The 27,502-nt window shown below is 43.2% G+C and overlaps 1 protein-coding gene across 9 annotated transcripts; it reads right to left on the bottom strand.

Annotated features, from left to right (window-relative positions):
• Window positions 1-532: 532 nt before the first annotated feature.
• Window positions 533-27,502, bottom strand: LOC102390807 (GTPase IMAP family member 7). 9 transcript variants are annotated; one of them, XM_045166482.1, is made up of 4 exons: window positions 27,375-27,465; window positions 26,904-27,054; window positions 22,031-22,079; window positions 533-1,998 (listed from the first exon to the last, which is right to left on the bottom strand). In XM_045166482.1, the coding sequence occupies exons 2-4, from the start codon at window positions 27,036-27,038 to the stop codon at window positions 1,076-1,078; spliced, it is 1,107 nt and encodes a 368-aa protein (XP_045022417.1). In that variant the 5' UTR covers window positions 27,039-27,054; window positions 27,375-27,465; the 3' UTR covers window positions 533-1,075. The 9 variants fall into 9 exon arrangements, with proteins under 9 accessions (XP_045022417.1, XP_025147558.3, XP_045022418.1 ...); XM_025291771.3 differs by lacking the exon at window positions 533-1,998 and adding an exon at window positions 19,591-20,893 and having other exon boundaries at window positions 27,375-27,474; XM_025291776.3 differs by lacking the exons at window positions 533-1,998; window positions 26,904-27,054 and adding exons at window positions 19,591-20,893; window positions 25,602-25,690.

The raw sequence follows: 27,502 nt of genomic DNA on the forward strand, positions 1-27,502 counted from the left end.
GCTTCACAAACAAAGTTCTCATAGGTGTGGATTCAAATAATACATCAATTATTACATCAGTGGAGCCTACACTTAACATAGGCAAGGTTTCTTATTGGAATTTTCCCAAATTGAATCTTTGAACTCTACAAAATGGATCATTACCTGGTTATGTCAATTTCATAAACTCTTAAATTTATTGGCATTGTGTGGAAGGACAGGTGGGAAGCAGGAGTGCTGGGGAATGAGCTGGGAAGTTATTTAATTCTGGTTAATTCTCACTGCATGTGTTTCCCAGATGATGCTAGTGGTAAAGAATCCCCCTACCAATGTGTGAGATGTAAGTGATGTGGGTTTGACCCCTGGTTCAGGAAGATCCCCTGGAAGGTGGCATGGCAACCCACTCCAATATTCTTGCCTGAAGAATCCCACGGACAGGGGAGCCTGGTGGGCTACAGTCCATAGGGTCGCAAAGAGTAGGACAGGATTGAAACAACTTAGCCTGCTTGCATGCAGCCCTCACTGCATAACAAATCATCCCAAAACATAGTGGTTTAAAAGAATAGCAATCATTTATTTTTCTCATGAATCTGCAATTTGGGTAGGACCCCGTGGGGATGGCTCATCCTTGCTTTTTGCAGTTTCATCAGTTGGCAGCTAAAGAATCCACTCTATGTTGCCTCACTTGCAAGACCAGCAAGCTGATTCTAGATGGCAGATGAAATATCAGCCAGGGGAGTGCAGCAGTGACTTCAGGTTCTCTTCATGCGGGCGACTTGGGCTTCTACTCAGGCTTCCTTACAACAGGGTGGGCAAATTCCAAGGGTAACCAATGTGGAAGAGCAAGGAGGCATTTTCCCTATCTAATCTTAGAAGTCATATGGTGTTCCTTCAACCACCCACTATTTCTCAAAGCAGTCACAAAATCCCTCCAATTTCAAGGTTAGGGACATAGACGCATAGTGCAAGGGAGAGAGATCATAAGAGGAAGTCAGATTGTAAGAAGTCAGAAAATATGGTTTTAACCATCTTTGGAAACTATAAACTACCGTATTAACAAGTTATAGTAAAATGAGGAGTAAAAATAAACTTTGTACTACCACAACATGTGCCATATGCGTGAAAGCATATTTCTAATCATGCTGAATGCAACTTGAAATATATTCGTCTCAGCTTTTCCCCTTATATTTTTCATTCGTTCATCATGCTTCTGCATTAGCAACTTTATTTGTTTCTCCTTTTCTGCTGGTTGTTTATGGGCATATTCCTTTTCTACTAGTTTAATTTTGTTTTGTAATTCATCAACATAGACTTTCTTCAAGTGTTCCTCCTGCTGTCTCAGCTTTTGGTCTATGTTCTTGTAAATGGGGTCAGAAAAGTAAGCCCCTTGGTTGTTCTGCACCATCTTGTCTATCAGCTCCACCAGCTCCTGCACCTGAGCTTCCTTCTCAGCCTGCTCTGTGTTCTTGCTGTTACTGATGGCACAGCCGCGGTCTCCACACTCCTGGAGGAGGCTTCGTAGGTTTACATCTGCATCCTTCAAAAAGTCGCTCAGGCTCTGGTCCCCCAGTTCATCTCTGCGAGTGAATAAGATGATCATATACTTCATGGCTGCTTTCCCAAACAGATTCTTGACCAACGCCACGGTTTGCTGCTCTTCCTGTGTATAACGGCCCAGCCTCAGGACCAAGACGATGGCGTGAGGCCCGGGACAGGAGGCGAGGACACATTGGCTGATTTCCCTGCAGGTGGTGTTCAGGCTCTCCTTGGTGTCAAAGAGCCCTGGGGTGTCAACAACGAGAAGCTCTCTCCCCTTCCATTTCCGGGATGCTTTCTGACAAGTTTTGGTAACAGCTTCCGCAGCAACCCTAGAGTCGAATACTTTTTCCCCGAGGATGGTGTTTGCAGCTGCACTTTTCCCACTTCCGGTCTTCCCGACCAGCACGATCCTCAGAGTGTTGTTTGGCCTGGCAGCCATGTTTATATCAGGAGACTCTGGCTCGCAGGCACCCACACCACCTAAGAAAAGGAGGGAGGGGGGAAAGGGTCAATTTAGGTAAGTAGGAACCATTTCCATCTCTTTTCTTCTTCTTCTTCTTCTTCTTCTTCTTTTCCTCACTGATAGTTTCTAATATTCGCTTATTCATATTGACCCCGGTAGCGACAGAAAATTTAAACAGTTCAATTGTTATTGAAGAAATAACCAAGTAGTTAGAGTATCTCCACAAAAATGTCAGGTCCTGATGGTTTCATAGGGAACTCACTGAAACCTTTAAAAACCTGGTAATCTCAGTGCTCCTCAAACTATTCCTGATCACATAGCAATGAAGGAAAATGTTCAGTTTTTTTTATGAAGCAAGTGTAATGTTGATTCCAAAGCTAACAAAGATTTCACAATAAATAAAGCTATAGACATGTCTCATGTGTAAATATTGATACAAAAGTCCTAAATACATTATTAGATGTAAAAAGCAGCATCACATGAGTAAGTACGATTGTCATATATACAAGGGTGATTCAACATGAGGATTTTCATTGTACAATACATCCCATCAAGAGATTAAGAAGAAAAGTAGGTGCAGAAGAGTCATTTGGCCAAATTCAATCCTGATTCATGTTTAAAGAAGTTCATCAAATTTAAATTAATTGATTCTTCTTTAACACGATTGTATGTATATATAAAATTAAAAAATTTGTTATCACTTTTTTTTCCATGCAACTAAAATTGTTGTTTGGGCACTAAGTTGTGTCAAACTCTTTTGTGACCCCATTTATTATAGCCTGCCTGGCTCCTCTGTCCATGGCATTACCCAGGCAAGAATACTAGAGTGGTTTGTCATTTCCTTCTCCAGAGGATCTTACAGACCCAGGGATCAAACCCGAGCCTCCTGCATTGGCAGGTGGATTCTTTGCCATTGAGCCACCTAGGGAACTCAGCAACTAAAGCAGTTGATTATAAAATTTATTTGGATGAAGGAAAAAAAATTAGCCTGGGCAAACAAGCCAAAAAAAAAAAAAATGAGGTAAGACTAGCTTTGCCAGATAGTAGAATGTAACAGTTTCTATAATTAAAGCAGTATGATATTGATGCATGGATAGACAGAACAGTGAAACAAAAACAGAAAATTCAAATATAGGCCAAGTTGATCACACAATATTCAATTATATTCAAATCATTTACATTATGCTACATTTATATTCAGTAAGGTAGCATCTCACATCAATGCAAAGAAAGATGGACTAATAAGGAACATTGAGATAACCATATAGAAAAAATAAAACTGTGCCCATTTCTTCTTACCATTCAACTTCCAAATAGATTAGAAATTTAAATGTAGAAAAATTTAATCAATATAAATAATAGAAGAAACATGAGTAAATCTTTGTAACCTAGGTATATGTAAAATATTTATAAGATTTGGAATAGAGTAAGGTTGTGTGAAAATCACTTAGTCATGTACCACACTTTGGGATCCCATGGACTATACCATCCATGGAATTTTCCACACCAGAATACTGGAGTGGGTAGCCTTTCCCTTCTCCAGGTTATCTTCCCAACCAAGGGATTGAACCCAGGTCTCCCACGTTGGAGGTGGATTCTTTACGAGCTGAGCCACAGGGAAGTCTAGAGTAAGGAAAGAGACTCCTAAATTTGATTACATAAAAATCAAACAGATATTGTGGGAATATACAAATTAAAACACAAATGTCAAACCAGAGGAAAAAATTTTCCCACTTTTATAAAAGAAGGGTCATTTCCCTTTTATACAAATAATATATGTACAAGTGGTCAATAAGCACATTAAAAGATGCTCAGCATCACTAACTACTCAAGAAATGCGATCAAAAATACCTTGGTGTATCACCTCACAACAGTCAGAATTGCCACCATCAAAAAGTCTACAAATAATGCTGAAGAGAGTGTGAAGAAAAGGGAATCCTCCTCCACTGTTGGTGGATACATAAATTGGTATAGCCTCTATGAAGAACAGTATGGAAGATCCTCAAGAAATTAGAAATAGAGTTGCCATATGATACAGCAATCCAACTCCTGGACATATTATCCAGATAAAGCTCTAATTTGAAAAGATACATGCAGCCCTATGTTCATAGCACTATTTACAATAGCCCAGACGTGCAAACAAACTAATTGTCCATCTACAGATGAATGTGTAAAGAACTCTGGTTTGTATATACAATCGGATATTACTCAGCCATAAAAGAGAATGAAATAATGCCATTTGCAGCAACATGGATGAAACGAGATGTTTTCACATTAAGTGAAGTAAGTCAGTCAGAAAAAAACAAATATTATATGGTACAATTTATATGTGGAATCTAAAAAAATCAATTACCTTATTTACAAAACAGGAACAGACTCACTAACACAGAAAACAAACTTATGATTACCAAATAGGAAAGTCAGCTGCTGCTGCTAAGTTGCTTCAGTCATGTCTGACTCTGTACAACCGCATAAACAGCAGTCCACCAGGCTCCCCCATCCCTGGGATCCTCCTGGCAAGAACACTGGAGTGGGTTGCCATGTCCTTCTCTAAAGCATGAAAGTGAAAAGTGAAAGTGAAGATGCTCAGTCGTGTCTGACTCTCAATGACCCCATGGACTTCAGCCTATCAGGCTCCTCCGTCCATGGGATTCTCCAGGCAAGAGTACCGGGAAAAGGGATAAATTAGGAGTATCAAATTTATGGATACATACCACTATATATTCCTTGTGGCTCAGCAGATAAGAATCCGCCTGCAATGTGGGAGACCTGGGATCTATCCCTGGGTTAGGAAGATCCCCTAGAGAAGGGAAAGGCTACCAACTCTAGTATTCTGGCCTGGAAAATTCCATGGATTACAGAAGAACTGCACAAAAAAGTTCTTCATGACCCAGATAATCACGATATTGTGATCACTCACCTGGAGCCAGACATCCTGGAATGTGAAGTCAAGTGGGCCTTAGAAAGCATCACTACAAACAAAGCTAGTGGAGCTGATGGAATTCCAGTTGAGCTATTTCAAATCGTGAAAGATGACACTGTGAAAGTGATGCACTCAATATGCAAGCAAATTTGGAAAACTCAGCAGTGGCCACAGGACTGGAAAAGGTCAGTTTTCATTCCAATCCCAAAGAAAGGCAATGCCAAAGAATGCTCGAACTACCACACAATTGCACTCATCTCACACGTTAGTAAAGTAATGCTTAAAATTCTCCAAGCCACGCTTCAGCAATACATGAACTGTGAACTTCCAGATGTTCAAGCTGGTTTTTAGAAAAAGCAGAGGAACCAGAAATCAAATTGCCAACATCCGCTGGTTCATGGAAGAAGCAAGAGAGTTTCAGGAAAATATCTATTTCTGCTTTATTGACTATGCCAAAGCCTTTGACTGTGTGGATCACAATCAACTGTGGAAAATTCTGAAAGAGATGGGAATACCAGACCACCTGACCTGCCTCCTGAGAAATCTGTATGCAGGCCAGGAAGCAACAGTTAGAACTGGACGTGAAACAACAGACTGGTTCCAAATAGGAGAAGGAGTATGTCAAGGCTGTGTATTGTCACCCTGCTTATTTAACTTATATGCAGAGTATATCATGAGAAATGCTGGGCTAGAAGAAGCACAAGCTGGAATCAAGATTCCTGGGAGAAATATCAATAACCTCAGATATGCAGATGATACCACCCTTATGGAAGAAAGTGAAGAAGAACTAAAAAGCCTCTTGATGAAAGTGAAAGTTGAGAGTGAAAAAGTTGGCTTAAAGCTCAACATTCAGAAAACGAAGATCATGGCATCTGGTCCCATCACTTCATGGGAAATAGATGGGGAAACAGTGGAGACAATGGCTGACTTTATTTTTCTGGGCTCCAAAATCACTGCAGATGGTGATTGCAGCCATGAAATTAAAAGACGCTTACTCCTTGGAAGGAAAGTTATGACCAACCTAGACAGCATATTAAAAAGCAGAAACATTACTTTGCAGACAAAGGTCTGTCTAGTCAAGGCTACGGTTTTTCCAGTGGTCATGTATGGATGTAAGAGTTGGACTATAAAGAAAGCTGAGCACTGAAGAATTGATGCTTTTGAACTGTGGTGTTGGAGAAGACTCTTGAGAGTCCCCTGGACTGCAAAGAGATCCAACCAGTCCATCCTAAAGGAGATCAGTCTTAGGTGTTCATCTGAAGGACTGATGTTGAAGCTGAAACGCCAATACTTTGGCCACCTGATGCGAAGAGCTGACTCATTTGAAAAGACCCTGATGCTGGGAAAGATTGAGGGCAGGAGGAGAAGGGGATGACAGAGGATAAGATGGTTGGATGGCATCACCAACTGGATGGACATGGGTTTGGGTAGACTCGGGAGTTGGTGATGGACAGGGAAGCCTGGCGTGCTGCAGTTCATGGGGTCACAATGAGTCAGACACGACTAAATGACTTTCACTCACCACTATATATAAAAAACATAAGTAACAAGGATTTACTGTATAGTAAAAAGGAACTATCCAACCAGTCCATTCTAAAGGAGATCAGTCCTAGGTGTCCGTGGAAGGACTGATGCTAAAGCTGAAACTCCAATACTTTGGCCACCTCATGCAAAGAGTTCACTCATTGGGAAAGACCCTGATGCTGGGAGGGACTGGGGGCAGGAGGAGAAGGGGACGACAGAGGATGAGATGGCTGGATGGCATCACTGACTCGATGGACGTGTATTTGAGTGAACTCTGGGAGTTGGTGATGGACAGGGAGGCCTGGCATGCTGCGATTCATGGGGTGGCAAAGAGTTGGACACGACCGAGTGACTGAACTGAACTGAAAAGGGAACTATATTAAAAATCTTGTAATAACTATAATGGAAAAGAACCAGAAATGTATACATATATATAAAACTAAATCACTTTGCTGCAATTATAGTAAATTGACTGTACTTCAATAAAAATATTTTAGAAAACAAACAATATCTAAAAGTAGAGAAACAAAAGACCAATAACTCAATAGAAAATGGGATAAGAGATATGAATGAACAAGTTCATGAAAAAATGTAAAAATCCTTTGAATATATAAAAAGATATTAACATTCACTCATAGAAAAACATATCAAAACATAAAAAACCATTAAATTAATTAATTAATTAAAGTTATACTATGACACTATTTCTCACATACAGGTTTGGCAAAATTCAACTTTGTTGGCATAATCTATAGGTAAACGGTATAGGGGAGGGACTCCCTGATGGCCCAGTGGTTAAGAATCCACCTTGCAATGCTGGGGATGAAGGTTCTACCCCTGGTTGGGAAACTAAGATCCCACATACTATGGAGCAACTAATCCCACCACAACCAGAGAGTCCGTGTGTCCCAAGGAAAGATCCCACAAGAGGCAACAAAGATCCCGCATGCTGCAACTAAGACCCAATGCAGGCAAATAGATAGATAACTATTTAAAAACAAAAAGTTTAGGGAAGACAGGTCCTCTCCTGCATGACTATTGGCAAGAGAAAAACAGTCTAAAAGAACCAGAGGAGAAGTTAGCAAGAACTTGCAACGGTACCTATGCATTTACTCTTTGATTATCAATCACAGTTTTAGGACTTATCCCAAAGGTACACTGACAAAAAAAAAAAAAAAAAGAAGAAGAAGAAGAAGAAGAAAATTATGCAGAAGGCTGTTAACTGCATCACTGTTTGAAACCTCAAAAGACCAAAAACTTATCAAATGACCATCATTAGGGACCTGATTGAATTAACTAAAGTATATTCACACAGTGAAGTACTAGCCAACTGTAAGAAGGAATGAAGTATATCTCCATATCCCAGTATGGAGACATCTGTAGAATACATCACTAAGCAAAAAAAGCAAAGTGAAGAAAATAATGTACAGTTTACGAGCATTTCTCTAACAAGGAGGAATGTGACCTACATGTATAAATGTAATATATGTGTTTTTCATTCATCTGTAGAAGCAATGGCAAAATAATCTGAAAACTAAACAAATAATAAGTTACTTAGATGGGGATGGGAAAAAGAGGGAGGAGGGCACGGGGATAGATGCTGGGAACTAGACTTGTTGGGATATACTTACATTTCACAGATTTGATCTTAAAGCCATATAAATAGTTTAAACAATTATACAGTAAAAGTTATGTTTCAAAATACTAGTGAAAATCAAAAGCAAATGAAGCAAACGAGCCTAATTGTATTTTGTGTTGTGAATGAGCCACACAAAAAATCGTTCCAAGAGACCTGACAAAGCGGTCATTTCTTTGTCCATCCCCAGTGGGATGTATTTAACTTCTCCCACTACTCTTCCCGCAGAAAGACCTGCAAAAAATTATTTTCAGGAATCCTATTCTTGGTTGTGTATGTTTGTATAGTTTTGAACTTCATTGAAAAGGCATAAAAACAATGAGCCAAGTAGCAACAAGCAAACTTAGTGCCAGATTTCAGTCTTCAAATACCATTTACCCCCAAAAAAGTAGTTGATTTACAATCAACTATACTGCAATATAAAATGGAACTAAATTTTAAAAAAGAGAGATTTAGACTAGGTGGCCTCTATTTGCATTCCAACTCTAAAGACCCGCCTTGGGAACGCATTTCTTCTTAAGAGAAATGTCTGGGTTATCAAGTGTACTCAATGTCTATCCCAACAACAACTGGATGGAAGGTGTAGTATTCAGCAAGTTTGTCATGTTAAAATGAGATGCATGGATATTATGCTAACAAACACCATTACTCCCCTCCCTACCCTCCACCACTCCTGCTCTGGCAGCATCCTCTTGGTGGAGTTGCTTGCCTTCTCAGGCCAGAATCCACGCCCTCTCCAACTCCAGATATCCTACTGCCCCTACAGCTCTGTGATCTGGAGCCTCTTCTCAGCCAGGCTCACCTGCTTTTGAAGGATTTGATGAGCTGTCCGGTTTCTTCCAGAGAGCTGTTTGAGCCCCTGTTTTTGCTTTAACTGCTGCATCTGAGACCTCAGAGCCAGGAAGCAAATTGGGTGTGGTTAGTGAAGACACTTTTTTTTTTTTTAAAGAGACAGAAAGATTGCCCATAATGTTTAGGTTTGCCAGGTTGGAAGCTTTTCCTCCATGTGCCTGCAGTCATAGCAAAATTTCCCAAAATTACACTTGTTGTTTGGGGTTATAGTAAATGACTTAAATCTTGCCCAGAAAGCCAGACACAGTGTCTGATCATCTCTCCTGGGAGCTGTGAGAGACCACAGGGCACTTCAGGAAAGAAGTAAGTCAGACACATGGCTCGCTGTTTCCTGGGGATACTGCCTGTTTTACTGTTGGGTGGAAAGTAGAACTTGTAAGTGATGAACCTGACCATTTAGCTGAAGTGATTTCCAAGCAAAATGTGGAAGGTGCAGCCTGGTTCCTCCTTCTGCTTATAGTGAAATGCAAGAGGAAAGAGATGGCAGTGATGCGTCTAGAAGCTGAGGATTTCCGGCAGCCCCAGAAGCCTGGAAGAGGCCAGAAAGCAGCCTCCCTAAGACTCTTCAGAGAGCACGGCTCTGCCAGCATCTTGAGTCTGAACTCCCAGAACTAGGAGGTAATAAATGTCTTTCTTTTAAGCTCCATAGTGAAAGTGAAAGTTGTTCAGTCATATCCCACTCTTTGGGACCACATGTACTATACAGTCCATGGAATTCTCCAGGCTAGAATACTGGAGTGGGTAGCCTTTCCCTTCTCCAGGGGATCTTCCCAACCCCGGGATCGAACCCAGGTCTCCCACATTGCCAGCGGATTCTTTACCAGGTGAGCCACCAGGGAAACCCAAGAATACTGGGGTAAGTAGCCTATCCCTTCTCCAGTGGAACTTCCCAACCTAGGAATCGAACCAGAGTCTCCTGCATTCCAGGTGGATTCTACCAACTGTGCTATCAGGGAAGCCCTTTCAAGCTCCATTCAGTTCAATTCAGTTCAGTCGTTCAGTCGCATCTGACTCTTTGTGACCCCATGGACTGCAGCATGCCAGGCTTCTCTGTCCATCAGCAACTCACAGAGCTTACTCAAACTCATGTCCATGAGTTGGTGATGCCATCCAACCATCTCATCCTCTGTCATCCACTTCTCCTCCCATCTTCAATCTTTTCCAGCATCAGGATCTGTTCCAATGAGTCAGTTCTTCACATCAGGTGGCCAAAGGATTGGAGTTTCAGCTTCAGCATCAGTCCTTCCAATGAATATTCAGGACTGATTTCCTTTAGGACTGACTGGTTTGATCACCTTGCAGTCCAAGGGACTCTCAAGAGTCTTGTCCAACACAACAGTTCAAAAGCATCAATTCTTCAGCTCTCGGTTTTCTGTACAGTCCAACTCTCACATCCATACATGACTACTAGAAAAACCATAGCTTTCACTAGATGGAACTTTTTCGGCAGAGTAATGGCTCTGCTTTTTAATATGCTATCTAGGTTGCTCATAGCTTTTCTTTCAAGGAGCAAGCATCTTTTAATTTCATGGCTTCAGTCACCATCTGCAGTGACCTTAGAGTCCAAGAAAAGAAAGCATGTCACTGTTTCCATTGTTTCTCCATCTATTTGCCATGAAGTAATGGGACTGGATGCCATGACCTTTGTTTTTTGAATGGTAAGGTTTAACCCAGCTTTCTCACTCTCTTCTTTCACTTTCATCAAGAGGTTCTTTAGTTCCTCTTCACTTTGACCATGAGGATTGTGTCATTTGCGTATCTAGGGTTACTGATATTTCTCCCAGAAATCTTGATTCCAGCTTGTGCTTCTTCCAGCCCAACATTTCTTGTGATAAACTCACCATATAAGTTAAATAAGCAGAATGAAAATACACAGCCTTGATGTACTCCTTTCCCAATTTGGAACCAGTCTGTTGTTCCATGTCCAGTTCTAACTATTGCTTCTTGACCAGCATACAGAGTTCTCAGGAGGCAGGTAAGGTGATCTGGGATTCCCATCTCTTGAAGAATTTTCCATGGTTTGTTCGGATCTACACAGTCAAAGGATTTAGCATAGTCAATGAAGCAGAAGTAGATGCTTTTCTGGAATCCTCTGGCTTTTTCTATGACCCAGCAGATATAAGCAATTTGATCTTTGGTTCCTCTGCCTTTTCTAAAACGAGCTTGAACATCTGGAAGTTGACGGTTCATGTACTGTTGAAGCCTGGCTTGGAGAATCTTGAGCATTACTTTGCTAGCGTGTGAGATGAGTGCAATTGTGCAGTAGTTTGAGCATTGTTTGGCATTGCCTTTCTTTGGGATTGGAATGAAAACTGACCTTTTCCAGTCCTGTGGCCACTGCTGAGTTTTCCAAATTTGCTGGCATATTGAGTGCAGCACTTTCACAGCATCATCTTTTAGAATTTCAAATAGCTCAACGGGAATTCCATCACCTCCACTAGCTTTGTTCATAGTGATGCTTTCTAAGGCCCACTTGACTTCTCATTCCAGGATGTCTGGCTCTAGGTGAGTGATCACATCATCGCGGCTATCTAGGTCATGAAGATCTTTTTTATATAGTTCTGTGTATTCTTGCCAAGTCTTCTTAATATCTTTTGTTTCTGTTAGGTCCATACCATTTCTGTCCTTTATTGAGCTCATCTTTGCATGAAATATTCCCTTGGTATCTCTAATTTTCTTGAAGAGATTTCTAGTCTTTCCCATTCTACTCATTTCCTCTATTTCTTTGCATTGATCACCGAGAAAGGCTTTCTTATCTCTCCTTGCTATTCTTTGGAACTCTCCATTCAAATAGGTATATCTTTCCTTTTCTCCTTTGCCTTTCACTTCTCTTCTTTTCTCAGCTATTTGTAAAGCCTCCTCAGACAACCATTCTGCCTTTTTGCATTTCTTTTTCTTGGGGATGGTCTTGATCACTGTCTCCTGTACAATGTCACCAACCTTCATCCATACTTCTATTAAATCTAATCCCTTGAATCTATTTGTCACTTTCACTGTATAATCGTAAGGAATTTAATTTGGGTCATACCTGAATGGTCTAGTGGTTTTCTCCACTTTCTTCAATTTAAGTCAAAATTTTGCAATAAGGAGTTCATGATCTGAGCCACAGTCAGCTTCCAGTCTTGTTTTTGCTGTCTAATAGAGATTCTTCATCTTTGGCTGCAAAAAATATAATCCAACTGATTTTGATATTGACCATCTGGTGATGTCCATGTGTAGAGTCTTCTCTTGTGTTGTTGGAAGATGGTGTTTGCTATGATCCATGCATTCTCTTGTCAAAATTCTGTTAGCCTTTGCCCTGCTTCGTTCTGTACTCCAAGACTAAATTTGCCTGTTACTCCAGGTGTTTCTTGACTTCCTTCTTTTGCATTTCAGTCCCCTCGATGAAAAGGACGTCTTTTTTGTGTGTTAGTTCTAGAAGGTCTTGTAGGTCTTCATAGAACAGTTCAACTTCAGCTTCTTCAGCATTAGTGGTTGGGGCATAGACTTAGATTACTGTGATACTGAATGGTTTGCCTTGGAAAATCAGAGATCATTCCTTCATTTTTGAGAATGCACCCAAGTATCACATTTTGGACTCTTTTGTCTACTATGAGGGCTACACCATTTCTTCTAAGGGATTCTTGGCCACAGTAGTAAATATAATGGTCATCGGAGTTAAATTCACCTATTCCAGTCCATTTTAGTTCACTCACTCCTAAAATGTCGATGTTCACTCTTGCCATCTCCTATTTGACCACTTCTAATTTACCTTGATTCATACACCTAATATTCCAGGTTCCTATGCAGTATTGCTCTTTATGGTATTGGACTTTACTTCCACCATCAGTCACACCCACAACTGGGCATTGTTTTCGCTTTGGCTCCATCTCTTCATTCTTTCTGGAGTTATTTCTCCACTCTTCTCCAGTAGCATATTGGGTGCCTATTGACCTGGGGAATTCATTTTTCAGTGTCATATCTTTTTGCTTTTTCATACTGTTTATAGGGTTCTCAAGTCATGAATATGGAAGTGGTTTGCCATTCCCTTCTCCAGTGGACCACATTTTTTCAGATGTCTCCACCATGACCCTTCCATCTTGGGTGGCCCTACATAGCATGGTTCATAGTTTCATTGGGTTAGGCAAGGCTGTGGTCCATGTGATCAGTTTATTTAGTTTTCTGTGATTGTGGTTTTCATTCTCTCTGCCCTCTGAGGGATAAGGATAAGAGGTTTATGGAAGCTTCCTGATGGGAGAGACTGACTGTGGGGGTGGAAACTAGGTCTTGTTCTGATGGGCAGGCCCATGCTCAGTAAATCTTTAATCCAATTTTCTGTTGATGGGTGGGGATGTGTTCCCTCCCTGTATTTGACTTGAGAGCAAACTATGGTGGAGGTAGTGAAGATAATGGTGACCTACTTCAAAAGGTCTCATGCACACACTGCCACACTCAGTGCCCCCGACCCTGCAGCAGGCCACCACAGACCCATGCCTCTGCCAGAGATTCCTGGACACTCACAGGCAAGTTTGGGTTAGTCTCTTGAGTCAGTGCTCCTTTCTCCTGGATCCTGGTGCACACAAGGTTTTGTTTGTGCCCTCCAACAGTCTATTTCCCCAGTCCTGTGTAAGTTCTGTAATCAAATCCCAGTGGCCTCCAAAGTCAACTTCTCTGTGAGTTCTCAGTCCCTTTGCCAGATACCCAGGTTGAGAAATCTGTTGTGGGCCCTAGAACTTTCTTAATAGCATGAGAATTTCTTTGGTATAATTGTTCTGCAGTTTTTGGGTCATCTGCTCCATGGCTCTATGGCAGGGTTAATAGTGATCTCCTCCAAGAGGGCTTATGCCACAGGCTCAGGTAGCTGCACTCAGAACCCCTGTCCCTGTGACAGGCCATTGCTGTCCTGTACTTCCACAAGAGACTCAAACAGAGATCTGGCTCAGTCTCTGTGGGGTCTATGGGTCCTGGTGAGCATGAGGTTTTGTTTGAGCCCTCCAAGCATCTCTGGCGGGTATGAGATTTGAGTCTAAACACAATTTCGCCCCTCCTACCATCTTGCCAGGGCTTTTCCTTTGCGCTTGGGTGTGGGGTATCTTTTTTTTTTTTGGTGGGATCCAGTATTCTCCTGTCGATGGATGATTGTTCAGCCATGGGTTCGATTCTTGGGTCTAGAGGATCCCCTGGAGGAGGGCATGGCAACCCATTCCAGTACTCTTGCCTGGAGAATCCCACACACAGAGGAGCCTGGCAGGCTACAGTCTATAGGGTGGCAAAGAGTTGGACATGACTGAAGTGACTTAGCATGTACACCCACACAACAGTAACTAACACAATATTGTAAAGAAACTATGCTCCAGTAAAAATTAATTTTAAAAAACTTCCAGTGTGAAGTAGTTTTATAATATTCTCTGAAGGTAGGATGTGATAAGTTAAAGGTGCATATTGCAATTGTGGAACAACTGCTAAAATAATAAAATGAGGTACAGATAATAAAGCAATAGTAGAAATAAAAATTTAAAAATTACCCAGAAAAAAAGTAGAGAAAAGGGGGGAAAAAAGAACAAATTAGATGGGACAAACAGAAACAAATAGCAAGATGATGAATTTAAACACAACTGTTGTTGTTGTTGTTTAGTCACTAAGTTGTGTCCAACTTTTCTGTGACCCCATGGACTGTAGCCCACTAGGCTCCTCTATCCAAGAGATTCTCCAGGCAAGAACACTGCAGTGTGTTGCCATTTCCTTCTCCAGGGGATCTTCCCAGCCCAGGAATCAAATCCATGTCTCCTGCATTGGCAGGCAGATTCTTTACCCACTGAAACATCAGGGAAGCCCCAAACACAGCCATAGAAGTAATCATATTAGATGTAAATTATCTACATTCTTCAAGTATAAGACAGATGGAGCAAAAAAGTAAGGCCTACCTTCATGCTGTCTAAAGGAAATCCCACGCTGAATATAAAGATACAGAGAGGCGAACGTTCAGTTCAGTTCCGTTCAATCGCTCAGTCGTGTCTGACTCTTTGGGACCCCATGGACTGCAGCATGCCAGACCTCCCTGTCCATCACCAACTCCCGGAGTTTGCTCAAACTCATGTCCACTGAGTCGGTGATGCCATCCAACCATCTCATCCTCTATCATCCCCTCCTCCTGCCTTCAATCTTTCACAGCATCATGGTCTTTTCAAATGAGTCAGCTCTTTGCATCATGTGGCCAAAGTATTGGAGTTTCACCTTCAACATCAGTCCTTTCAATGAACATTCAGGACTAATTTCCTTTAGGATGGACTGGTTGGATATTCTTGCAGTCCAAGGGACTCTCAAGAGTCTTCTCCAACACCACAGTTCAAAAGAATCAATTCTTTGGTGCTCAGCTTTCTTCACAGTCCAACTCTCACATCCATACATGACTACTGGAAAAACCATAGCCTTGAATAGATGGACCTTTGTTGGCAAAGTAATCAGCCTTACAGAATGTCTCTGCTTTTTTTATGCTGTCTAGGTTGGTCATAACTTTTCTTCCAAGGAGTAAGGGTCTTTTAATTTCATGACCGCAATCACCATCTGCAGTGATTTTGGAGCCCCCCAAAAATAAAGTCTTCCACTGTTTCCACTTTTTCTCCATCTATTTGCCATGAAGTGACCGGACTGGAAACTACTACCCAATCTGATCACATGGACCACAGCCTTGTCTAACTCAATGAAACTAAGCCATGCCATGTGGGGCCACCCAAGACGAACCGGTCATGGTGGTGAGGTCTGACAGAATGTGGTCCACTGGAGAAGGGAATGGCAAACTACTTCAGTATTCTTTCCTTGAGAACCCCATGAACAGTATGAAAAGGCAAAATGATAGGATACTGGAAGAGGAACTCCCTGGGTCAGTAGGTGCCAAATATGTTACTGAAGATCAGTGGAGAAATAACTCCAGAAAGAATGTAGTGATGGAGCCAAAGCAAAAACAATACCCAGTTGTGGATGCAACTGGTGATAGAAGCAAGGTCTGATGCTGTAAAGAGCAATATTGCATAGGAACCTGGAATGTCAGGTCCATGAATCAAGGCAAATTGGAAGTGGCCAAACAGGAGATGGCAAGAGTGAACATCGACATTCTAGGAATAAGCAAACTAAAATGGACTGGAATGGATGAATTTAACTCAGATGACCATTATATCTATGACTGTGGGCAGGAATTCCTTAGAAGAAATGGAGTAGCCATTATGGTCAACAAAAGAGTCCGAAATGCAGTATTTGGATGCAATCTCAAAAATGACAGAATGATCTCTGTTCGTTTCCAAGGCAAACCATTCAATATCATGGTAATCCAAGTCTATGCCCCAACCAGTAATGCTGAAAAAGCTGAAGTTGAATGGTTCTATGAAGTCCTATAAGACCTTTTAGAACTAATATCCAAAAAATATGCCCTTTTCATTATAGGGGACTGGAATGCAAAAGTAGGAAGTCAAGAAACCCCTGGTGTAACAGGCAAATTTGGCCTTGGAGTATGGAATGAAGCAGGGCAAAGGCTAATAGAGTTTGGCCAAGAGAAACACTGGCCATAGCAAACACCCTCTTCCAACAACACAAGAGAAGCCTCTACACATGGACATCACCAGATGGTCAACACTGAAATCAGATTGATTATATTCTTTGCAGCCAAAGATGGAGAAGCTCTACAGTCAGCAAAAACAAGACCAGGAGCTGACTGTGGCTCAGACCATGAGCTCCTTATTGCCAAATTCAGACTTAAATTGAAGAAAGTAGGGAAAACCACTAGACCATTCAGGTATGACCTAAATCAAATCCCTTATGATGATACAGTGGAAGTGAGAAATAGATTTAAGGGACTAGATCTGATAGACAGAGTGCCTGATGAACTATGGAATGAGGTTCGTGACATTGTACAGGAGACAGGGATCAAGACCATCCCCATGGAAAAGAAATGCAAAAAAAGCAAAATGGCTGTCTGAGGAGGCCTTACAAAGAGCTGTGAAAAAAAGAGAAGCAAAAAGCAAAGGAGAAAAGGAAAGATATAAGCATCTGAATGCAGAGTTCCAAAGAATAGCAAGAAGAGATAAGAAAGCCTTCCTCAGTGATCAATGCAAAGAAATAGAGGAAAACAACAGAATGGGAAAGACTAGAGATCTCTTCAAGAAAATTAGAAATACCAAGGGAACATTTCATGCAAAGATGGGCTCGATAAAGGACAGAAATGGTATGGACCTAACAGAAGCAGAAGATATTAAGAAGAGGTGGCAAGAATACACAGAATAACTATACAAAAAAGAGCTTCGCGACCAAGATAGAGCCAGACATCCTGGAATGTGAAGTCAAGTGGGCCTTAGAAAGCATCACTAATGATACTTTACCATTCATGTAGAATGTTTGGACTGAACATGTGTTGTCAGTCCTCTTGGATATATACCCAGGAAGTGAAATTACTGCATCATATGGTAATGTATGTTTAACTTTTTGAGGCAATGCCAAACTGTTTTCTACAGCAGTTATGTCATTTTACATTCCCACCAGCAGTGGACAAGGGTTAAATTTATCTACATACTCATCAGTATTTGTTATTTTTTCTCTTTAGAAAAAAACCCAGGGAGTATGAAGTGGTATCTTGTTTTGATTTGCATTTCCCCAATGACAAATGATGTTCATTATTTTTTTTTCATGTTTTTATTGGCCATTTGTGTATCTTATTTGAAAAAACTCCTAATCAAATCTTTCACTCATTTAAAAATTGGATTATTTGTCTTCTTGTTGCAGAGTTGTAAGAGTTCATTATATATTCTGGATATGAGATCTTTATCAGGTTGGCAAATATTTTCTCCCATTCTTTAGGCTGTGTTTTCACTTTCTAGATAGTGTTATTTAATGGGAAAAGGTTTTTAATTTTGATTAAATATAACACCTGTTTTTCTTAGGTGCTTTTGATGTCATATATTAGAAACTGTTGTCTGATACATGGTCATGAAGATTTGCACTTGTTTTCTTCTAAGAGTTTTATAGTTTTAACTCATATTTAGGTCTTGGATCCATTTTGAGTTAATGGTTTTATATTGTGCAAGATAAGCATCCAAATTTACTACTTTGCTTGTGAATATCCAGTGGTCCCAACACTATATGTTGCTTCTATCCATTAATCTGTTACAGACATTCTTCATGGCATTCTTTATCCTCTTGTGTATATCCCACATATATACAGACAGCTCTCTAGTGTTGAACTAGGTGATTGCCTACCCTCTGGGATCCCTGGCATGTTCCTCCCCACATGCCCATCAGCTCAACCAGGGTCACTTAGGAACTTCCTAGCCTTCATTCCTTCCCAAAGAAAGAGCAAGAATCAGATGTTTCTCATTATTTGAGTCATAGATTAAAACTATCCATTGTTCACATGGGGCACTTTGTCATTCTATTTTCATCCTTTTTTCACATTTATTTTCACCAATCACCATCCCTTTTCTCAGAGGAGTGACAATGGCAGGATATTTCTCTGTTTACTCTAAGAGTGTATCGAAAAGTGAACAAGAAAAAAAGCAAGATCTCCTATCAGGACCTCTACTGAGATCCGCACACAACTCCTTAAACCAAAATGACCTTTGCAGCTGAGGAAATTTCAAGCCTCAGCATTGGGCATTGGTGTTCCTATTAGTGCTTGCAATGGCATCCGTGCAGAGTTTATGGGCCTCACAAACCCTCACAGGGTTTGAGGGCCTCTCAGGGTTTGTGGGCTCAGTTGTTGCAGATCATTTTTCCTTTTTACACGTCTCTTTAGTGATCTCAGGGCTTCCCTGGTGGTTCAGCTGGTAAAGAATCTGTCGGTAATGTGGGAGACCTGGGCTTGACCCCTGGTTGGGAGGATGCTCTGGAGAAGAGAAAGGCTACCCACTCCAGTATTGTGGCCTGGAGAATTGCATGGACTGTATAGAGTCGGACACAACTGAATGACTTTCACTTAGTGATCTGAGGTCATCAGTAGCCTGAGAATCTCTGGCTGGTAGGCAATAGGCAGAGGATACTGTAGGGAGAGACTTGGAAGTGCATAGCTGTATTAGAGATGGGCTTCTGTTGGTGTGTGAAGATGGTGGTGTTGGGGATAAAGCAAATGTGAATAAAGAGATAGGGAGGCACACCTAAGACTGATGACACAGGCTAACCTGGCTCACTTACCTGCACCAGACAGCTGATTCTCCCAGGCATGCGTGGCATAGGGGTGACTCTCTACTCCACGATCTTATCACCAGTTCTCAGCCCACAAAGACCTATTTGCCTTTTGAGATTCACATAAAATAAAAATCTCCAATCTGCTTAAATCTTTAAATTTATCCCTGAATTGAAAAGCCATACCCTTGCTTACCCTGTGAGTTGGTCAGCTAGTGAGAAAACTCCTCCTTGGGAGGAGACTTTCTGAAGGACCTCCATGGGCCCTAGGGAACCAAGGCTCCAATGACAGTCTCTTTGGACATGCAGAAACATCTGCATTCAAGCTGCTGGGGGGCGACAATCCCCTGCCGGTACAGAGGGCCAGGTCTGCGCTAATGTCTTCCCTCCTTGCCATCACACACCTGAGTGAGTGTGTGAGTGCATGGTTGTTAGCTGGTGGGGTCAGGAATGAGACAGCAGCATCTGTGTTCAATGCGTATATAAAGTGGATGAAGAAACATCTGCAAATACTGATTTCTTTCAACACAATGTGACTGTCCAGTACATTTATTTCTTCCATTCAGTTCAATTCAAACAAATGAATATGTACTCAGACTCTGCCCTGGGGCGGTTCTGCCCTTGGTTCACCAGGGAGTCCAGGGGGTGAGAGGGAAAACGGTCCTCATCTGCTTTCAGGAGTAAAAGCAGTTCAGTGACATGATGGAGTCAAAGGCAGTCTGAGGTCAGGTGGAAAACACCTAAAATTAACAGTGGCTGTTAGGCTCTGAGGAAAGGGGAGTTCAGGGACCACCAGGTAACAGAGGAAGGTTTCAGGTGGGAGATTTGCCTGGCACACCTCTGAGGTTGGTAGATTAGGCGAGGTGAGGGAGAAAAGAAGGGAATGCGTGCCCTGAAGCAGCAGCGCACCTGAGATGACCGTGATTATCACTGCAAGGGACGAAGTGTTATTTACAATGTGTCAGGGCTGACCTACCAAAGGCATCAGGCAGCTACCTGCAGAGCAGGTACAGCAGGAACAGGGCGCCCAGCAGGACCACCAGGCCCAGCTTACACCAGGTCCCCGGCGCTGCTTTGGGCCACCGCCACAGCCCGGCCAGCGGCCAGCGCTCCGACCACGACGGCGCTCGGGCAGCCAGTCGCTCCGCCACCCTGTGCAGCCTCTCCTCAGGGCTCAGCCCGCCCAGGGTCTGCGCCAGGCGGTACACGTCGTTGGTGTAGGGGGCGCCGCCGTGGTCCCTCACCAGCTCCTCCACCAGCCCCATCAGCTCCCCGACCTGCGCCTCCCGCTCCCCGTCAGCCGCTCGGTTGTCGAAGGCGCAGCAGCGGCCCCCGCACTCGGCCACCAGCTCCCGGAGCGCGCGGTTGTCAGTGTCGCGCACGTACTGCTGCAGCGAGCCCCCGTCCAGGTCCTCCCTGCGGGTGAAGACCACGACGGCGCGCGCCGCGATGCCCGCCCCGAAGAGCGCCTTCACCCCGCGCCAGGCCCGCTGGTCCTGGGCGGTGAAGCGGCCGAGCTGGGTCACCAAGAGCACGGCGTGGGGCCCCGGGGCCGACAGCAGGTAGCAGCGGCCTCTCTCCTCGAAAGCCGGGTCTGCCTGGGCGACCTCGGGACTGAAGAGGTCCGGGGTGTCGAGGACTTCCACATCCCACGAGGCCCAGCGGCAGCTCCCCGTGGCGCAGGCCCTGGTCACCTCCGTGGCCGCGAGCCTGGAGAGGAAGTGCTTCCGCTGGAGGATGCTGTTGCCAGTGGCGCTCTTCCCGGTCCCCGACCTCCCGGCCAAGAGGAGGCGCAGCCTGCGCTCCTGCAGGGCGGACCTGAACTCCTGGAAACCTGTGGGCACCGGTGGTCTGTAAGCTTTGGAACCTGAGAGCAACATGTTCCGGTTCCCGGGTCTACTGGACGCCTTGTGAGCAAAGGAGAACAGAGCGCTTCCACGGTTGTCTTTGGGACCAAATCTTTACTGGTTTCCCTTGCGGCTCAGCTGGTAAAGAATCTGCCTGCAGTGCGGGAGACCTGGGTTGGATCCCTGGTTTGGAAAGATCCCCTGGAGAAGGGAAAGGCTACCCACTCCAGTATTCTGGCCTATAGAATTCCATGGACTGTTTCATCCATGGGGTCGCAAAGAGTCAGACATGACAGCGACTTTCACTTTCCCTCTACTGAGTGACCTGGTGTGAGATTTGGGCACTCCAAGGGGGTCTCTACCCGTCTGTTTCTCCCGTCTTTGGCGTCACGTGTGCACCTGTGCTCCAGCAGCTGCTGAACGTTTCTCTAGAGGATGCGCCTTTGTAATACAGGCCATTACTTCGTCTGATATGATCTGTCATCCAGGCTGTGCAAAGCTGGTCCTTCCCTGATGCCCTCCCACTGGGGAAAGGGGTGGGGCAGTGGGCCCAGTCTGGAGGGCTATCTGGAGTCCTATAGCTGGGGTTTGAATCATAGACCTGTCCTCTACCAGCCTTGTAACCCTGGGGAGCTGCTTATTCTAAGTGTTAAACCTCTTCTGCACAAACGCAATCAATACTGTAGCACTGTCCTCATAGGACACTGTCAGAAAATAAGATGAGCTCAACTCTCTTCCTTCCCTTCCTGCCTCGCTCCTCCTCCTCTCTTGTCTCTTAAACCTGCTGCCTAATAAGACACTTGTGTAGCCCTCCATCCTTGTTCCCTAACACCTTCTACCTGGTGAACCATGTTCCCTCTAATACACAACTTGATGCCCTCTACATCCACTTCTGTTCATTCATTTTATTTTGGAAACGGAGATACAGGTTAGTCAAAGAACTTGATATCTCACAGCAGGGTGGGGGTAAAGATCCAGGTGAAGTGCCAGCCCCAGGGCTCTTGCTGCTTCACCCCAGCATCAAGTCACCTCTTGGCTTCTCTTGTTCAGTCTTGAATTAGCCCATCCCCCTACCATCCAGGGTTCACACCTGGGGGCAAATATGCATTGAGACATGTTCTTACCATAGGCATTTTCTTCATCTCTTGCCACCTTCCGTCCTCCCATGGTTACCTGAAACAGTCCCAGACACAAATTGTTCATTCACTCATTTATCAAATAGGTGTAACTGCCTACAGTCTGTCAGGCCAGGTCTAAAATGCTGGTGACCCTACAGTAAGAAGGTCGTAGTTCCTGCCCTCCCTGGGGCATTGGAAAGAGATTGGAGGAAATGTTCAGCAAAGACATTTGGAGGAGCCTAGTCTGGGGTTGGGATGATGCTGTGAGAACACCTGGTAAGCTTGGCTTTGTCTTCTCAGGGCCTCCAAATGCAAAGAGCAGAGGGGAGATGATAACATTTACTCCGTGTCAAGATGAGCCCCTTAGCTGGTCTGGAAATCAGTAGGGCTTATTGTAGAGGCTGTAAGATACTGAGACCCTGGTCTTGAAGAGCATGTACAGCTTGCTTGCCCCCAGGCCCAGTGCAGAGGCAGTAGATTGAACACTGCCCGGTGCTCTGGCCAGCCTGCCAGGACTGCCCCCAGAGCACCTCCCAGCGCCTGATATCCTATTCCATCCGCTACTTTTCCCCTCAAAGGCAGAAGCCACCACTGCCAGTGGGTAGGTGAGCACCAGGGAAAGAGCAGAGAAAGCTCTGTGGTCTGGCTCCAACTCTTTGGTTCCCCATCCTGCCTCAGTGTGTACCCCTTGGTACACACTGAGGAAAAAATGAAACCAGCTCACAAGTGAGGCCCCAAGCCCTCAGGCCCTGGCTATGACCCCAGCCAAGGTGAAGACAGTCATCAATCTGGGGGAAGATTAAGCTCCCTTAAGACTCCCGCTCCTGCCACTTGGCTTTTGACTCCTCCCACAATAGGGTGGCAACTGGTATGGAGCCTAGGAGAAGCCCTGGCTGGCACCTGGCTCTGGCTGTCACCCCTCCGACTCCAGCCCTGCCTCCCACCGCTGCGGTGGCTGCCAGCACACCCTGGGAGAAGACGCAGTCACCGCTCACTTCCGGTCCAGCTCTCCCACCAAAGCCACCAGGCACATGTGCACTGCAAAGGGACACTTCCACGCAAGGACATGGCTTCAAGACCAGGATAGATGACTGTTGCACCTAACTTCATAGCAGCAGACTGAGAAAGTTAAAGAAAATGAGAAACAGAGGCATATATTTTAAATGAAAGCACAAGATAACAGAGACAAATAATTTGCCTGCCAAAGAGTCCAAAGCAACAGTAATGAAAATGCTAACTGAACTTGAGAAAACAATAGCTAAACACAGTGGAAACTTCAGCAAAGAACTAGAGAATATAAAAACCAGTGAGAGCTGACGATTATGATAACTGAAATGAAAAACGTGCTAGAAGGAATTCAGGCCAGCTGAGGTGACACAGAAGAACATATAAGACAGAAAAGTGGAAATCACCTAACCAGAACAGCAAAAAGAAAAACACGTTTAAAAGATGGATGATAGTTTATGGGTCCTCCGGGACAACATCAAGTGTACTAACATTCATGTTATAGGAAGAGACGAGACAGAAGTGGGTCAAAAATGTGTTTGGTGAAATTATAATTGAAAAGTTTCCTAACTTGAGGAAGGAAACAGATATTTGGGTACAAGAGGCATGGGGCACTGCTGTCAGAACGGCTGTCATTAGAAAACAAGAAATAACACACGTTGGCGAGGATGTAGAGAAAAGGGAGCCCTAGTGCACTGATAGTGGGAATGTCAGTTGCTACAGTAATGGTGGAAAACAGTATGGTGGTTCCTTGAAAAATTAAAAATAGAACTTCCATATGATCTAGCAGTTTTACTCCTGGGTATATATCCAAAGGAAATGAAAACACTACTCCAGAAAGATGTATTCACTCCAATATTCATAGCAGCATTATTGATAATAACCAAGATAGGAAAGCAACCTAATTGTCCATCAATAGATGATTGGGTAAAGAAGGTGTTTTATATATACATGTATATTGGCTTCCCTGGTACTCAGACAGTAAAGAATTTGCCTGCACTGCAGGAGACCTGGGTTTAATCCCTGGGTTGAGAAGATCCCCCTGGAGAAGGGAAAGGCTACCCACACAAGTATCCTTGCCTGGAGAATTCCATGGACAGAGAAGCCTGGTGGGCTACAGTCCATGGGATCCTAAAGAGTTGGACACGACTGAGTGATTAACACTTTCATTTTTGATTCTCTCTTTTTTTGATACATATATAGATAAATTATATATATATATATATATATATATATAAAATGGAATAATCCTCAGCCATAAAAAAGGATGAAATCTTTCCATTTGCAACAACATGGATGGACCTAGAGGGTATTACATTTACTGAAATAGGTCATACTTATTGCAATAAGTCATATTATGCTTATTGAAATAAGTCATATGAAAGAAAAAATGCTGTATGTTTTCACAATCTGAAAAAAAAAAAAGTTGAATATAACAAAAGAGAAACAGACTCACCAGTACAAAGAATGAATTAGTGGTTACCATTGAGGACAGGGCTGAAGGGGGAGGCAAGATCGGAGAAAAGGATTAAGAGGTAAAAACTATTAGGTATAAAATTAAGATAAGGGATTCCCTGGCAGTCCAGTGGTTGGAGATTTCACTGCCAAGGGCAAGGGTTTGAACCCTGTTTGGGGAACTAAATCCCAGAAGCCACAGGGTGTGGCCAAGAAATAAAAGATACAAAAATGTAATGTACAAAAAATATAGTTAATGTTTTATATTAACTTTACATGAAGCATAATCTATAAAAAATGTCAAATCACTATGTTGTACACTTGAAAGTACTATAATATTTTAAGTCAACTGTATGTCAATTAAAAATAAGTAAACAAATAAGTCTAAGTACGATCTGTGTGCTAGAGAGACTGGGATGCCCCCCTCCCCCTCTTTATCCTTTTGCCCTCATATCTGAGGCTTCTCAAAACTCAAATTTGAGGTTTCTCAAAGTAAAGTGATTATACTCATTCAAACATTATTTAATACAATTAAACATTCTGTGATCAAGTTTGCCTGATACCCTGAGCACCTGAACAAGAGAGCACAGTCTCTCCTCAGCCTACTTCTCCAGCCTCATTTCCAGTGAATACCCGCCCACCCCCACCCCACCAGTCAGCCACTCCAGACACAGATTTCAGCACCTTTCCCAACCCACCTCGTGCTTTCCCTCCTAGGACCCTTCATCCCACCCCACATTTCTGCCTGAGTCCTGTCTGCTTTACCGTCCATTTCAAACTCTACCTCTCACAGATAGCTGTGTTCTTACAGATAGCTGTGTTCTCCCCCATTGGCTCCAAAAACAAAGGAAAAGCAAAGACAGGCTGGCTCAATAACCCGTCTCAAAGAACTCAAAGGGCAGTTTTGTCTAGAACTCAAGCCAAAGCTGTTTGCATTTCTGCAGTATCTCTCCTGCACCCCCCACCCTCCAAAGCTTTCAGTAAAGTTTGTCCCAGGGGCAAATCCCTTGATGTGATTAGTTATTTTGTATCTAGAAATCAACAGGCTCCCTTAATTGACACCAGAGGTGAAATGAAGAAAGAGCTACAAGATTCACAACCAAGAAGAAGACTTTACCTGAAGCAAGGTGTCCCCATCAAAGGTGGAAATGAGAATGTGTGCTACAGGAAATCCACAAAACTCTTGGGTATGCCCTTTGGAACTTCCTGCAAAGTTTGGAATGGAATTTGGAAAGTTCTTCTGAGGTTCTTAACAGCTAAAATCTGGTGTTACAGAGGTATACAGTTATTGGAAAAAGTAAAACTTGTACAATCCTTTCTTTTAAAATTTCAAGAAGTCAAGTTTTATTTAGCTAGTCCACTACTCATTGAACCTGACATCTTTTGGAATTATTTAGGAGATTGTTAAAAATGTATGTATTTTTCTCTTTTGCAATACTTTTTATTTTCTATAGTTCCTTTGATCTTATTGTCCATGTGCAATGCACATTTTTATGTAGCTGCAATGCGATCACATACACTATTCACAGTCTGTGTTTTTTCTTAATATTATACACACTTGCCATATTGCTCCAATCTTTATTTTATGGCTGCAGAAATGCCATTGTGGTGATTCACAATATATAAAAATGTGTATTTCTTAGATTTATATTCCTGTATCTGTACTTAAAAATATTAAGTTCCCCTCCATGCCAAATTATTTTTAATCATTCAGCCCATGACTTGAGTTTTTCAATCAGTTATCCTAGTCCTACCCCTTCAGTACACAGTTGCGATGAGGAAATTAACATGGTACAGCAGCCCACACAGCCCAGCTTGACTTGGGGAGAAGATATTCAAGAGTCCCTGCAGGGCAAGGAGTGAGGACCAAGTTCATAACCTTAGTTGTTTCCTGCACTATTGTGGATAGTATTAAGGAGAGTGGAGGTTTTAGGAGAATTACAGAATTTTCACTTTGTAACTTGTTCTGAGGTTAGCTTTCCTTATAACTCCCCAGCAGTACCTTTTGCCTGTGCTGAATATGCTTTTGGGGTGTGTTTGTTGACTTTGAAAATGTGTTTTGGTGTCTGCAGTAGTTCTAGCAATCACCCTTCTTATTTACTAGGGGACTAGGGAAGGATAGGGGCTTCCCAGGTGGCTCAGTGGTAAAGAATCTTGCTGCCAATGCAGGAGTCAGAAGAGACGTGGGCTTGATTCCTGGGTCAGGAGGATCCCCTGAAGTAGGAAATGGAAACCCATTCCAGTATTCTTGCCTGGAAAATTCCATGGACAGAGCCTGGTGTGCTACAGTCCAGGGGGTCATAAAGAGTCGAACAAAAGTGACTTAGCATGCACACATACAGAGAAAGAGAGAGAATTTAGTCCCACATAAGAGTATGTGCCTAGAGGAGGAAATGGCAACCCACTCCAGTACTCCTACCTGGAAAATTTCATGGATGGAGGAGCCTGGTGGGATACAGTCCATGGGGTCCCAAAGAGTCGGACATGGCTGTGTGACTTCACTTTCACTTTCAAGAGTATATGCATCATGTAGTATCACTGATTCAAGGAACATGAATTTTGAGCAAACTCTGGGAGATAGTGGAGGACAGAGGAGACTGTTTGGCTACAGTCCAGGGGTTGCAAAGAGTTAGACACGACTGCATGACTAAACAACAATAGGAGCATGTGCAACAAGAGCTGGAGAGTGATGCTTACCACTTCTGAACTTACTCTATTTGACACTCAAAACATCCTTACTAACCTATGCATGCGAAGTTACTGTTTCTAGGTCTTGCTTTCCTTTCTCATTCTTACTAGAATGCACATGCTTTCTAGTCAGTTTCACATGGGCTCTTCCTGTTCCCCACAGGTCCTACTCCCGGACTGACTCCCTTGCCCTTACACTCACCTTTCCTGCAGAATTGGTGACAGGCTCTAACTTTAGATCCAAGAAGCTCCTGATCTGCTGCCTGCCCTTGGCTATGGGTGCAGTGACTGGTTTCCTCCCCACCAACGAGGAAGTCTCTGTACCACTCA

The sequence above is a fragment of the Bubalus bubalis genome, chromosome 8 (assembly GCF_019923935.1).
Source record: "Bubalus bubalis isolate 160015118507 breed Murrah chromosome 8, NDDB_SH_1, whole genome shotgun sequence".
NCBI classification, from domain to species: Eukaryota; Metazoa; Chordata; class Mammalia; order Artiodactyla; family Bovidae; genus Bubalus; species Bubalus bubalis.

Excerpts from the sequence above, each read along its gene's own strand:
- LOC102390807 (XM_045166482.1), bottom strand. The coding sequence starts at position 27,038 with ATGTTCCTTGAATCAGTGATACTACATGATGCATATACTCTTGAAAGT. Across the intron at positions 22,080-26,903 it reads CCATCCATGAAATTTTCCAG|GTAACCATGGGAGGACGGAA; the intron begins GTAGGAGTACTG and ends GGACTGTTTCAG. Across the intron at positions 1,999-22,030 it reads AGATGAAGAAAATGCCTATG|GTGGTGTGGGTGCCTGCGAG; the intron begins GTAAGAACATGT and ends TCCTTTTCTTAG.